This window comes from Cololabis saira, chromosome 4, assembly GCF_033807715.1.
Source record: "Cololabis saira isolate AMF1-May2022 chromosome 4, fColSai1.1, whole genome shotgun sequence".
NCBI lineage: Eukaryota > Metazoa > Chordata > Actinopteri > Beloniformes > Belonidae > Cololabis > Cololabis saira.
In genome coordinates this window covers 25,618,247-25,634,147 of record NC_084590.1, presented here as the reverse complement: position 1 = coordinate 25,634,147, position 15,901 = coordinate 25,618,247, and the positions used below count along the sequence as shown (strand labels likewise).

Here is a 15,901-nt window from a genome sequence, read left to right as displayed (position 1 = left end):
CTGACTTCAAACAGAGATAGTACTTAAGCTGTCACTGCTGACATTACAGAAGTCCATTAGAAAACAAATACAGACAAGACTTATTTATATATGCACAATAGGGCCGCAACGAATAATCAACATAGTGAGCAAAAATCTGTGATAAACTTACTTACCGACAAATTTAAGAATCGACTATTAGTTGGTTATGTCTTCAAACGTCTGTTTCATGCTGTGGGTTTGAACTTACAACACTTCTTAAAAGAATAATCATGTTTCTTTAATGACACCAATCAATATAACAGCTTAAAAAGTTTTTTTTTTTTTAAACAGATATTTTTGTCTCTGTTTCAGGTGTTTCACGCCAACAAATTTTCTCTCACTCGTGTGAATGTCTCTCCTGGGAGCGTGCACGTCAGGGCAGCACTCCACCGTGGGCCATACAGCAGAGAAAATTGAAAAGACCAAAAACTTGGTGTGTTTTTTTCTGAAACTAAGGCCCAAGTATTTTAGCAATGCTCTCCAAAGCTCTCTATAATGTCCAATGACAGTTTCCGTCAGCCCCTCTCACTACTCAAAGCCACCAGTGGTCACTCATTGCAATTTACTGTACAGTTGAGTGTATCATACAGTACACAACTGGAAAATGTTCTACTTTCAGTAACCATTTAAGTTTTTGATTTGTACCAACTATTTATGGCTAACAGTGGTGAGACTCTAATGTTACAAATCTGCAACCATGCATTCTAAATACACCTGCGACATGCTGGTGAATCTTGTGGGGCGAAGTAAAGACTCGTAAAGCTCTATTTCTCTGCTTTCCGGTCGTCTTTTCCATTTGGCTGCTCACTTCAGATGTCGCCACAATTAATCATCTGCCTCCATCTAACTTTGTCCTTTGCGTCCTTTTCTCTCACCCCAACTAACTTCATGTCCTCTTTCACCTGCGGTAGTTCTTGAATTTTATAGATATCTTGAACGATCGAGGAGTTATGGTTATGAGAAGTACTCTGATAAATCCGGTTGGCGACAACAAAATCATCATAAAGGGGTTTTAACTTGAACTTTGTCTTTACATAAGCACTTTGCCCATGCTTTGTTTATTTTTTGCAGTCTCATGAGAAGCAAGGTTTGTTCATCACACAAGTTAAATGATGTCGTTGGCCTGGGGGGTGAGGGCCTCCCCCCCTCCCCCACTATAGATACACTTCAGGTGGAGCTTTGATAGGATTATTACACACACACACACACACACACACACACACACACACACACACACACACACACACACACACACACACACACACACACACACACTCACCTACACACACACACATATACATATATTCATACATGCATACATACTGTATGCATGTACATAGCGACATATACATACACACACACACACACACGCACACGCACACGCACACGCACACGCACACGCACACACACACATAGACATACACACTGGCTTGTTCACCTGCATGCTTGCTCTGTAGTTTTTGGGGTTAGTTAATCGCGGTAGCTTAGCTCAGATTGTGATCAGATCTCGAGATTAGCAGTGGATGTCACCCCCCCCCCCCCCCAAAAAAAAACAAACTAAAAAAAACTAAAAAAAACCTCACTGGGTTTGTAGGTGTATATATATGTATGTGTATGCGTATATATATGTATATATATTAAATATAGTAATAATGCACATATATATGCCTTAGGTTTTTACCGGCATGGTATCAACCAATAATATGTGTGCAGACAAGGTAAAAAAATAAAAAATAAAAAAAATCAATAAATAAATCACATATGTTTGACAGAAGAAATTATTATCAATGTTTTCCTGTTAGTTGCCACATGCCTCAAACAATCTTAAGCTGATTTTAAAACCTAAAGCCTAAATAAAAGGGTTAAAGTTATTGTGCAATTCATTATCCCATTAGCAGATTAATCATTTCAAAAATCAAAAGATTAAAAGTATAAAAGTAGTTGTTAGTTGCAGCCCTAATGCAAAAAGTCAAAAGTACAGTGCGACTCATCCGAACCTGGTCAGACCAATCTCCCGGGACCCTGTTCAGATCTCCAAGTATGGGGATATTGGCAAAAAAAGTAAAAGAAGAAAAGGCACTGCTGGGATTTGAACCCAGGATCTCCTGTTTACTAGACAGGCGCTTTAACCAACTAAGCCACAGCGCCCATAATGAGCAGGCGTCAGGTGACCTAAAACAGAGGGACTTTTATAACAAGCAGTCAATAATTCTCCATGAAATCCACTTAAATTATTAAACATCAAGTCACAAGACATATAAAATGGACAAACTTTTCCATTGTTCCAAATGAAGCCACGCAGAAGCACATTTAAGTGCAAAACCACTGTAGAGGAACTGTGCTTAACAAAATTAAAACAGATGGGCATTACTATTGTAGCAATAAATATCTGACCTTTTACCTCTGAGATGCACATTGACAAACACGTCTAATTGCCTTTTATTCCAGCATTGTTACATTGCAGCAGAGACCACATGTGTAAAATTAACTCCCCATTTATCAACTACTGATATCTCACCCCCATTCTGCATGTTTATGTGACACTAATCATTTCTCACAACACAGTTAAAAGGAGAGCTTCTCTTTTTAGATCCCTGTAACTCTACCTTTCCATGATTGGTGCATGGTTTCATAATATGCGAGTTAGAAAGTCATGTGAGCATCAACTGTGCATGAAGAACAGTCAAAGGAAAGGCAGACTTCCAGTGAGTGTGCATCTGACAGGAAATGCTTAAGAGCTTGAGAATGGACGTTAAGTGGATGTGCTGTATCTTTGGGCGTGTGTGTGTGTAAGGGAGTGTTTTTAGGTCAAGGAGGGCATTATGTTGAAAGGGAGAGGAGGAAATAATCATGGGAAAACAGCTCAAATCAGCGGTTGACTGAACACGGACTGACATCAGCATCATGAATCACAGACGACAACGGAGGCAGAAGATGCTACAAGACATAACATTTTTCTCACCGTGACAGAGCATGTGCGAAGACTAAAACAACCATTTATTTTATTTAATTTGGGATCACAAAGTATCTCCTGAGAGAACCACAAAAGTGAGGGATGTTAATTAACATTACCAATTAAATGATAATTGCAAAAATAGAAGTTGTTTACACATTTGAAAGATGGCATTACAGGCTTCATCTTGACACAAAAACAATGCATTAGGTTTATTTCCAAATCCGCTCCACGAAGCCTAAACTCTGCAAACTACTGTGTACTCAGACTGCAACAAGGTAAGCTACAAATTCCAGGGTTCTGCTTAGTTTTTCTGTCATCTCACATTAAAAATGCTATCCATTTCAGCTAATCGCATATATATCAGTAGATGCCCTCAATATTTCAGATTTTTAGCCTGGCCTCACTGTTTGAAAGGCTGTCAAAACACATTTCACTAACAAACATTATATTTGACTGGCAACCTGTCCAGAGCATGCAACGCCTCTCTCCTGATGACAGCTGTGACAGGCTCCACTGCTTCCATGACCAAGAACACGGAGGAGCAGCTACAGAAAAATGGATAGACCGTACAGTTCAGCAGCACCTCATGCATTCATCAAAATCCACAGCTTTCAAAGCTCAAATAAGGAGATGTTTCTTAGAATTTTCATTAAGCCAACATTCATTTCAGAACAGGTAGCATGATTCATTAGTTTTGGTTTGTTCAACACTCCTAATGAATACTAAAGTGCACATTGTTTTGTTTAATATGGGGGGCAGGGTGTACTTCTTCCTGTTGTTATTATCATTACATTAAAAGCAACAAAATGCCTTGATATTCCCCTCTCTCTTTACGTTCCCATCCTTGACAGCTGTCAGGTTCCTTCACTCTCTCTCTTGCTGTCAGTTTCCACATTTAAAGTTAAAATATCTGCTGCTCAACTGGGGCTCACGCGAATTATGATCACTACAGTAATGCATTGATATGTCTGCGTCTCGGTGCTCAAAGCACAGCGGAGCAAAATGGATGGCTGGCTCTGCAAGTACTTGAAGTTTCTTTAAAGCTTTGCTACATTTTTCATTACAATCCTGAAAGAAAAAAAAGTTGCTAAAAGGGTCGGAAAAGTTCAAGACCATCTCAATCTCTATCTCTCCGTAATAGTGCACTGCATTATATAGTGTTTTATATTGTATTATATAGTCTGTTCGCCATGGTCCACGGCTGGCCGACTAATGACAACAGCTATATCGTGCATAGCAATCTAACCAGCAAAGAATCACGAAAATAGTGTACAACTGGTGGACAGCATTAGAGTTACATATTGTTTGTATGTCAGCGACAAATTATACAAGAGCTTAGGGCTGGACGATATATCGAGATTTTAATATATATCGATATATTTTCAAACGCGATATAGTACGAGACAATATCGTTTATATCGATTATTAAAAAAAAGATTTTTTTTTTTTTTTTTTTTTTTACGATTTTGATATAGCTTATTTTGTGACAAATTGACTTGAATGTTTTATTTGAGATTTGCACAAATATTTTGTTATTTGCACAACTGTCAACCTCAGTGGAAAAGTCTGCCTGTTACTGTCTACATTGTATTTATTGCACAGTGTATTTTAATTTAATTGTTATGCAGGAAAGGGATATTTGTTTTATTTTATTCAAGAAGCCTTTTTATTCTATATATGCAGGCAGTTTATTTTTATTTCATTAGTTTTATACATGTTGATATTGTGCAGACCTCTGTTAATAAAGGAACCTGTGTGACATTTGGCACGAGGCTTTGTATTAAAAATGACAGAGATGCTATGCTATAATGCTTTGGGGGAAACCCAAATTATGGCACAGAAAAAATATCGATATATATCGAGTATCGCCATTCAGCTAGAAAATATCGAGATATGACTTTTGGTCCATATCGCCCAGCCCTACAAGAGCTCCAACAAAATCTACACTAGTAGTGTATAAAAGTTCATTCTGCTGATGAGCTCACTTCATAGTACCCTATGTAGTGTCTAGGGAAAGTGAATGAGTAGGTGATTTTGGTAACTGCGTAAAAGTCGCTGTATCTAGTTGACGACAGTGTAGCACAACACAAATTCCTGCTGTGCATGATAATATATTGCTCTGCGGTGGCTATTAAAAGGGGAAGGGGATGATGAAAAGCGTGTGTGAGAAAGTGAGAGGGGGGGGGGGGGGGGGGGGGGCAGGGGGATTGATCAATACACTCCATGCAGCTCTGCAGAAACAGGGTTCACTATTTTGATTGTTGATAACTAAAAACATGTGAGTGGGTTGCTAAATATATCTGTCTGGCTTGCCAAAGTTTTAATATTGTGTGGGGAAAACCCTTCATTGATTTAAAAACAAAAACAATCAACACTTTCCTGATACTCGTCTCTCTACAGATGCACCAATGTAGCCGGGCGCCAACCACATCAATTTACTATATTACATACATATATATATATATATATATATATATATATATATATATATATATATATATATATATATATATATAATACATACATATATATCAAACAAATACACAACATACACACACATTATACAAAACACACAGTGTCAGCAGAAGAAACACTTTTTAAATGAGCTAAACTGAATATCAGAGGTAGTTTTTACAATACAGCATGTACCGTAATTTAACTCCAAGTACTTCCCCCTTCTCCCTACGATTTCTGTCAATGAACCACACACACACATCTCGTAAAGCATGTTGTCGTTAGTGACTTTTATCTGGTCCTTGTGACTAGTACGCTTAATAATTTTCATTTTCAATGACTGTTAACATTTATTAGGTGGATATATTTTCAGATTTACTGAAGCCAGCAGAGACGGTGCAGACATAATAATTGCATTGAAATAGTGTTGAATGCTTATTTAACCCACATCAGTCAACCACTTGTCAACAGGACGAAAACATTATTTTATTGAATACATGTCATGTTCTAGGAAAAGGTTATGAAATATATGACCAAAATATAATCAAGAAACTCTCCCCTCTCATTCTTACTGCAAAAGAGCAGCCAATCATCATAATAAACTGCTGCTCTGGTTAATCGCTGTTGCTGAAACATGATACAAAGAAATCTCTGTTGGGACTTCAAAAAATGAATAATACCTAAAACAATAATAGTTTCAGTCAAGGTTTGTGAATATCACTTTGTAACAGTTCAGGATTAGTTGAAGTTTAACAATTGGGCAAGTTTGTACTGTGTAACTGCTTAGAAGAAAAGAGTTAGGAGCAGATAATATGAAATATATCATTACTGGCTCAGTTCATCTTTATTACTTAGCCCTTCATCATTTATCAGGCTATTTTAACATAGCGTCAAAACGTGATAAAAATGTCCTCGAAAATCCTAACACCTTCCTGTGGCCATTGCAGACACCTGTGCTGCATAGTATGTGAGACATTCAATTATGAATTTCCACTTAAATATTTGAGGGTTGAGTTGGATGGGCTTCAAGAGTCATCTTAACAAAAAAATGCCAACTTGGTGTCATTTCATCCCAATTCCTTCTTCAAAAACAACAGCTGCTGAGGTTGTCGGTGGTATGATTTTTTTTTTTCCCCAAATAATGAAGGTGCCAACTCATGATTGCATTAGCAGGCTGTAAATCAGCTTTGCATTAATGTAAGTCCTTAATTTTGGAGTCCCCATCTTCCTGAATTATGGAAGTCCCAGTGACAAGCTTTAATGAGAACTCCGAGAGCATTTTGGGTTGAAACTAGTGAGGTTTATCTTGTCCTCAGCAAGAAGACCCATTATATTTTAATAATATGCGTACATAATTCTCAGGAAATGGCCAATAAATCACAAATTTCATTTATCCCACACGAACGTGCCACACAAAACCGACATCAGGTGGTAAATCACATCAAGGCCCCAATCCAATCTAATGCCACCTAATTCAGGCATCAACTTCAAAATTGCATTAATCATTGTCACCTGCACAATAGGAAATGCTGTCTAAAGAAGCATTTTAACATCCTTTATCTAGATAATCTTATATTTCTAAAGGTCACACTGCACCATCTTGACAATCATGGGAAATATCTGAATAAACAGAAGACAGGTAAAGCATGAAAACAGGCAAGTGGGCCCTTCTGCAGTTAGGGTTTCATTCAGTGATAAAAATCTGGTAAATAAATAAAAATTGATATTTCGAAGTGTGTTGGAAAAGGTGGATCGATGTTGCCAAAAGAATGTGAGATGAATACAAGTATGGAGGAGCCTGTTCGAGTCTATTTTTATGGTCAGCAGCAGTGACTGATGCCGAGGCAGACATAAGGGTACGAGGGATTTAGCTGGATTGAGGACACCCAGTTGACTTCCTGAGTACACCAACTAGCCATCATTTTCTCCTTTCTCTTCCTCTTACCCCCCGCCCTTCTAAGACTAGTCCAGAAAAAAATATATACTAACAAAGGATTAAATGCACCATCCTGTCTCTGTCATCTCTTTTTTCTTCTACTTTTATCCCGTACCCTTGAGAATTTGCAAACAGACAGTATGAAAGCATTGTGGCCGGCATCTTGTCTGTGTGGGTGCATGCGTGTGTGAGTGAGTGCTTTTATTCAAGCCATCCAGTGGATTGATTAGGGTAAATAACCTCAGAGCAGCTTTTGGGATTTAGGAGTTAAAATCTACTGCTTCATGCAGGAAAAATTGCATCTGTCAACCATGAAAGTATTTCACAATACAGCCAGGATTTAGTTCTGCAGTGGAGTCCAGCTGTTCAAAAGATGCTTTTGAAGGTAATGAAGTCATCATATTAGCACCTTTGTAAAAAGGTCTAACCACAAGACAGTCCACATAAACCATTTCAGAGTGCCCATTTTATCCAAATCTATTTACAGTGTGCTTTTACGGGAAAAATATTTCATTATGAATACAAAACACATTAAGGCAAGGACTTTTTTTTTTTACAGCACATTTCATGTACCGTACAAAACAATTCAGAGTGTCTTACATAAAATCATAAAAAAAGGCATAAAAAAAGGTAAATGATTAAAAGCAGAAAAGAAAGTCTAAGAGAGATAGACACATAATAAAATAAAATATAAAATGCAAGTAATGAAGGTTATAGTGCATTGTGGGAGATTACTGAAATGCAACAGTAAATAAAAAGGTTTTCGACCTCGATTTAAAGCAACTGAAAGTTTCAGCAGCCCTGATGCATTCTGGGAGTTTGTTCCACCGGTCAGGAGTGTAAAACATGAGTACTGCCTCACTGAGTTTGGTTCAAACTCTCGGCTACAGAAAGTAGGCGTGACTCGACGACCTGAGGGTTCTGGTTGGTTCATAATGGCCCAGGAGATCAGAGGTGTATTTTGGTCCAACACCATTCAGAGATTTACTCGGGCAGCAGCATTCTGGACTAACTGCAGCTGTTTGATGGATTTTTTAGGGAGATCCACGAGAACAGTGTTACAGTAGTCCAGTCTACTGAAGATAAAAGCGTGGACATGTTTTTCTAAATCCTGCTGAGACATCAGTTCTTTAATCTTTGATATGTTCTTTTGGTGATAATAGGCTGACGTCACTATTGTCTTAATGCGGCTGTTAAAATTCAGGTCCGAGCCCAGAACCCCTCCCAGGTTTCTGGCTCGGCTCTTGGTTTCTAGCTTCACTGCTTGAAGCTGAGTGCTGATTTTTAATCTTTCTTCCTTGGCTCAATTTAGTCTTCATTTACAGTAACTGAAGAAACTTCTGGCACATCCCCTCTTTAATTTGATCAATGCATTTGATCAATGTTTGAAATGGATTATAGTCTCCTGGTGAAATAGTTATATAAATGTGTGTCATCTGTATAGTTGTGGGAACACATTTTGTCTTTTTTTATAATTCCAGTAAATGGTAGCATATAGATGTTAAACAACAAAGGCCCCAGAATGGAACCGTGGGGAATGCCACATGTTCATTTTGTTTGCTTCAATTTGTAATTACCTAAAAAAACACAAAAAAGTCCCCTGCTTTTAGATAGGTCTCAAACAAGGTAAGTGCTGTGCCAGAAAGTCCAGCCCAATTTTTCAACCGGCCTATCAAGATGTTGAATGAGATCCAGTAAGACCAGGACTGAAAGGTTCCCACTATCCGTATTGGAGTTGATCTCATTCATTCGAGCTGTGTCAGTGCTGTGATGTGGCCAGAAAAACTGCTTTGTCTATGATGTTACTAAGATAGTTGAGGTTTGATACAGGCCTATTATGTTCATGACCTGACCTAGGTTGTTCTTTTTAAAAGTTTCTTAATGACGGCAGGTTTTTGGCACTGAGGGTACCAGAAAGCAAAGAAGTCTTTACAATCTCTAGAACAGGGGTGTCAAACTAATTTTTCTCTCAGGTCACATCAAAATCACGCATGACCTCAAAGGGCCTGTTGTTGCAGTACTTAAGGTTGCTGCATGATGGAGAGTGGCTGCTTTGATTAGACAGTTATGACTTTTAATCTCTAGAGGGATAAATAGTCATGGTGGGCCGGATTTGGCCCGCGGGCCTTGAGTTTGACATATGGGCTCTAGAAGATCTGAGGTCATACAATGTGCAACACTTTTTAAAAATCCTTTTGGCAAGGTATCAAGGCAGCAAGTGCTGAAATTTAGGTGATGTATGAGGTTTTTATGAGTGATTGGACAAAACTGTTTCACGATTTCTCAAAGTGCAGACAGAGGCAGCACATATCCTGTGCCTGGCAGAGAGCACTGACTGTCTGGCCTCTCAATGTAGTCCATTTGCTTACTGTTTTCTGGCATCTGCTGCAGATATCAACTCTGCATTCTGATAGAGACTAATCAATAATTGCCTCTTCCTATGGAAACCATTTACACGTCACCACAGCCTGTCAAATTGTAGGGCTGGGCTTAAGAATACATTTCTGTTCATAGCTTAGTAGTGTTTATAACGTGTGTATTTTGATAAGTTATTGTATTTACACTCATGAAATAGAAAAAAGGAGCAAATGCTCACACTGCACATTACAATTTCGATGATTTCCCACCTGCTGTGACTTTCTGGTGAATCCTAACTCTTTTCATCAGCTGTGACAATATCGAGTGTCTCTTCAGCTAGGAAGAACCTCCAGACCTCAGTGTCTTGCATAAAGACACAGCCGCCTAACAGATTCAAGAAGCTGCAGGGGCCTGAGCCCAGTCTTCCTGATCAAAATACAAAATCCCTCATCATTACATCACTCTACTAGTCCTGATTATACCACCAACAGAATGTGTTATCACAAATAATTGCAAAACATTCTGAGAAAGCACTGAAGGCAGTGTCTTACAAAAACAACAACAATTATAACAACGACAGTTTGGAGATCTTTGACTAGTGATACGTAGGTTCATCTCTCACTGACTGAAAGCACGAACACATTGTGGTCACATATGTTTAACTGGCTCTCACTTTCTCCCACAAGTGAGACCAGAGCCTTGTTCACGCTCCAAAACCCCTGCAGCAACAAGCCAATCTGTTCTCAAACAGCTGGAGCTGCCCCCAAGAGAACATGGGGAGGACAGAGAGGGAGAAATCTCTGAGAGACTACGAGCAGAGACAGAAAATGAGAAACAGAGCGAGAGTGGGGAATGGCAGCAGAGAGGCACATGGTATTAGAAAAGTTTTTTCGTCATAAATAATCAATGCTTAGTCAACAAAGAAAATGAGAGTGAGAGGGGGAACCGAGGCTTTCTCCCAATGCCAAATCCAAAATGGAAACCTGCCAGCTCACATACGTCATAAGTAAATAGAGCTGAGCCAAAATGAAAGAGAGATATGGGGGACAGACAAAAGGGCAGTGCAAAAAGAGGCAAGAAAAAATAAAGTGAGGGCGAAGGAAAAGATGAAACAGAGATACAGAATGAAGACTGGAATAAAAAAAATAGTGAGAGCGGAGGAAGAGGGCAGCAGGAAATTCCATCGTCCCGACCCTTTGTGCCTCGTGTCCTGCTCTTCCTCTTTGTAGTGCCACTTCTCACCCAATCCTGAGCTACTTTATCATCTCTTATTTTATCAGTTCATGTTCTGTTCATGGCTGGGTCAGGTGCATGTCACATCCAGCATTACTGACTAGATTTCAAGTCATCAGCCAATTTGGTAACTTCTCCTTCCCAGTTTTAGCACGGATGAGAGAGGGGGTCATGTTTCAGAGAACCAGGAGGTGCACGGACATGTTCATACCTCATGTCTTCCAGCAGATCTGACTCGGTTTGATGTTTGAAGTGCAGTCTTGTCATCTGCTCCGTGTGAGTGTTTTTCAGCTCCTGTGTCACTTTGACCTGGAGGAAACAAAAAGGCATTATCATTGGAAGGATTTGTCATTTATTTGCCTGCCTGCACTGCAGGTATGTTATTCATCTCCTGGCTTTGCCAAGAGAAAAAACTCTAACTCTAAAACAAATCACAAGCTCCAACTTATGGGCATAATAAAAGATTTTCAATACTTAAATATAAAGCTACTGAATCATAGCAAAGCTGATTTCTGGATCTTTCCTGGTTGTAACAGAAACTGCATGATAGGAATGGGCGATATTTTACCGTTCACGATATACCGTCAAAAAAATTCCCCACGGTAAGAATTTGTCATTTCTTGGTAAAAACGATAAATTACCGTTGATGACGTTTTTGCGTAAAGCCGGATTTATGGCTCTGCGTTAAATGTACGGGAAGGAAGGAAGGAAGGAAGGAAGGAAGGAAGGAAGGAAGGAAGGAAGGAAGGAAGGAAGGAAGGAAGGAAGGAAGGAAGGAAGGAAGGAAGGAAGGAAGGAAGGAAGGAAGGAAGGAAGGAAGGAAGGAAGGAAGGAAGGAAGGAAGGAAGGAAGGAAGGAAGGAAGGAAGGAAGGAAATGAGCCAGAAAGAAAGAAAGAAATGAGCCTGAAAGAAAGAAAGACAGAAAGAATGAAATGAGCCTGAAAGAAAGAAAGAAAGAAAGAAAGAAAGAAAGAAAGAAAGAAAGAAAGAAAGAAAGAAAGAAAGAAAGAAAGAAAGAAAGAAGAAAGAAAGAAAGAAAGAAAGAAAGAAAGAAAGAAAGAAAGAAAGAAAGAAAGAAAGAAAGAAAGAAAGAAAGCGGAAGGCGGATCTGAGAGCGAGGAGCTTGAGTCATTCCAGTTTTGCAGGTGGACTTGTTTAATTGGTTTTTATTAATTCAATTTAATTGGTGTACTTTAGTAGCATTTAGTATTCTTTTAGAGCAGTGATTTTGGGGCTCCAAAGACTGAATGTGGTGATAGATTTATAGTTACAAAGGTTGAATTGGTATTTTTTTTTTTATCGTCATTTTTATCATTATCGGGATAAAAGCCAGAAATTATCGTGATACATTTTTTAGTCCATACCGCCCATCCCTACTGCATGATAAATGTCTCTTCCTGCCTTAAAGTCAAGCATGCACTTGGATAATTAATTATCCATATCCTTCCACAACCCATAATCTATCTATATTACCCACTCTTACTTGGGATACGTGTTGCATGAAATTACTAAAAGTCATTTAAACACACATACAACACCTAAAAGCTGCCGCCCATCACACGTGAAAGGCTATGAAGATAAATGATTTAACTCTCATCATGTCTTCCAATAAGTTGTGACTCATTTCACGACCTAGCTGCAGGAGACCTGAAAGTAACATACAAATACATTCCCAGCAATCATTGCATAGGATAAGGAAATCATTGCTTCATCTGATTGGAGCGGACTCATTCAGACTTGTCTTTTGCTGAAACACACACACATGGACAGAAGTGACCCCTAATATGCCCCCGTGTGAGCAGGTAAGCACAAATACCCACACACCTCCCGCCGACCCGCACAGCATCGCTGTGAAGGTCACCGTTCATTGTCGGGAGGATTCCAGCGGCTATTCACCAGAGCAACAGTGGGCAAATTCATGACTGTTCTAGACAAAACAATCAACAACATGCCACGAAGCGCGCTGGCACACACAGTCACCGACGCACGCGCGCCCACGCCAGAGCAGAGCTCCTTTCTTTCATGTGCTCTGCCTACGAAGATAAGGAGGGAGGGGTTCATTACATTATCTGGGGGAGAAAAAAAAAAGCACTTCACTTGATTTCACCTTCTATCACTCACGGGCGAGCACAGAAAGAGAGAGACAGAGATGGGCAGAAGGGTGGCAGAGAGATGGGGTGGGCCGGACGAGACGATTCAGGTATAGAAAAGGGAAAGAGGGAGCTAGCAAACGAGGGTGAGAACAGCTGAGGAGAGAAAAAGATGGCAAAGCTGAAAAGGAGAGAGGCTGAGACATAGAAGTGGAAAGCAACAGGGAGAAAGGCGACACAATGAAATGTGAACAGGACAACGCATAGAAAAAGATATGCCAGATACTTGTTGTAAGGGCTTGAGTAGTTAAATTAGCGGTACAGATTCCTTCATCCATGCTACTGGGCTTTTTTTTTTCTTTGATTCAGGTAGAGGTTCTGATACCTGAGATTTGAATATCAACTGAAAATGAATACCGATCACATACCAGTCTTTGTTTATTGCATGATTGTCATCAGAGCATCACTCACACCTCTTTGGCCTTCACTCAACTGTACCGCCGTTCCAGATGTTGAATCTAACAGCAAAATCCAAATCTTCAAGGCCCAGCAGGGACCGGTTGTCAGGAACAATTCATTCTACAATCTTGTCAGTTATTGATGTAGATTCTGGTTTTCTTTGAGGAATTTTTCTTGTTCTGAAAAGCAAACTTGAGAATTCCTCCATCTTCCCACCTGACTTACTGAAGCCCTCATTGCCTTAAACAGAAGGTTGCTCGTGTTACATTTAGCAACATTCCTGCCCCCTTTGGAAACCCCAGCCTTGCATGATGACTCTTGCAGGACAATCAATTATGCAATAAGTAAAGACCACATTTCTGACATGAAGTTATTTCTACATAAAAAGCTCAATCCAGCAATTCACGTATATTCAAAATAGGAAGTTGCAAGGCAGCATTACTTAACTTCCTTCCGCTGCCTTGGAGTGTGTTTATGAAAAACTAAGTGGCATCAGTTGATGAAATACTCACAGGCCCCAATAGCCCTCTTTTTAGCAGAATTACTTAGTATCAGAATTGGAGTAATTGACCCAAAAAGGTACTAGGGAGCAGGTAGGGTATAGATCACGGATGAATGTTACTGGGCTCTCTTTTTTTGTTTATCTTCAAATCATAATGTACTAACTGTGTAGTACTGTTCGGCTTTCCAAGTAAATCCTTGAGTTTAATAACAATATATGGACACTGAAAAGCATCTCTGTCTGGTCTCCCTCTTCCTGCTCTGCCCAGCTGTCCTTCAGCAGGAGGTTCCCTCCCATGATCCAGGTCCTGCTCTAGGTTTCTTCCTCCTAAAGGGAACTTTTTCCTTGCCTCTGTTTGGCTTCAGGTTTTTTCTCCCACCGGGGGAGTTTTTACCTGCCAATGTTTATGTTTATTTAATAATTGCTCGAGGGTCATGTTCTGGGTCTCTGGAAAGCGCCTACAACTTCCGTTGTAAAAGACGCTATATAAATAAAACTGAATTGAATCTGATGTGATGCAAAAGTTGAAAACAATATGGAAATAATGATGAAAATATATTCGTAGTTTCCCTCATCTGTTTTTAGACAAGTGACAATAAATTATTCTATTCGATTATGGGAAATGCTTGCGGATGGCTCAAACAGTTGGAATTTACCAGCTGCACATTATCTTCCTTTTATTTTATTAACTGTAAATCAAAATAGGGTTAAATCATTTTATTTACCTAAAAACTGTGAAATGTACATCTGTACTAACCAACTGTTGTACCCAGACAGACAGATAAATCAGAGTAGTGACGCAACATTTGTGAGGCAGTGCCTTCCCTCTATCAACCCAGACGCAGTAGCCACTTTAATCCAAACCGCATAAAATGTATATACAAGATACAAACAAGCTCAGTTTGTAAGCAGATGTGCTGAGACACGGACATAACACTTAAGGGGCTTTATGTGTCGCGCTGGGAGAATCATTACTCGTATCCAACAGCCAAATACTGATGCACTCTGGCTGCGCTGCTGTGATCTGTGATCATTCGTATTTTAGCAAATTCTGTTTTATTTCTGCAAGTATTTTAACAGCCAGCTGAAATGAAAAGGAAGCGACAGCGATGATGTCACTGATCACAGACAGAGGGGGAGTGGTGCGTGCTGAGTCAATTATGAAAGGACCTGCTGAAGTGTTTGTGTTTTAAGGGCATGATAAGGCATGTAGGAACCCAGCACACGCACTGGTGCGAGAGAGAATACGTGATAATTAGAAGACAACAGTGCAGAGGTTTAGTGGACGGAAATTACCTCCCATGCATCTATTTAAAGACACCACACAGGAGAAGGCAGTGGACCAGAAACTTCGACTCCCTTTCTTATACACCATGCTACATCCGTCTCGTACTGAACTTCTTCTTTTTACAGTCTGAGAAGCAATGTTACATTAACCAAAAAAAAAACATTGAGTGCAATAGAACCACACACAAATAATGTCTCACTTACGCTGTCAGTCTTATATTAGCTAATGTTACAATCTCCACTAGGGATGGGCGGTATGGACTAAAAAATGTATCACGATCATTTCTGGCTTTTATCCCGATAACGATAAAAATGACGATAAGAATGACTCTCAGATCCGCCATGTTTGTTACACAAAAACGTCATCAACGGGAATTTATCCTTTCTTTCTTTCTTTCTTTCTTTCTTTCTTTCTTTCTTTCTTTCTTTCTTTCTTTCTTTCTTTCTTTCTTTCTTTCTTTCTTTCTTTCTTTCTTTCTTTCTTTCTTTCTTTCTTTCTTTCTTTCTTTCTTTCCTTCCTTCCTTCCTTCCTTCCTTCCTTCCTTCCTTCCTTCCTTCCTTCCTTCCTTCCTTCCTTCCTCCTGCTCTCTCCTTCCTTCCTTCC

General features: G+C 39.5%; 1 protein-coding gene and 1 non-coding gene across 4 annotated transcripts in view; both read right to left on the bottom strand.

Annotated features, from left to right (window-relative positions):
• Nucleotides 1-15,901, bottom strand: part of LOC133441696 (F-BAR and double SH3 domains protein 2-like) — a 95,562-nt gene that overhangs the window by 77,780 nt on the left and 1,881 nt on the right. For 2 of the 3 annotated variants that reach the window (XM_061719261.1, XM_061719262.1), the window contains exon 2: nucleotides 11,170-11,267. In XM_061719261.1, coding sequence (XP_061575245.1) covers nucleotides 11,170-11,267 — 98 coding nt within the window. Of the gene's footprint in view, nucleotides 1-11,169; nucleotides 11,268-15,901 lie in introns of those variants that run through there. The other variant, XM_061719263.1, reaches the window with a different exon arrangement.
• trnat-agu (transfer RNA threonine (anticodon AGU)) lies at nucleotides 2,096-2,169 on the bottom strand. Its single transcript has one exon. It is a non-coding gene; the product is annotated as a tRNA-Thr (tRNA).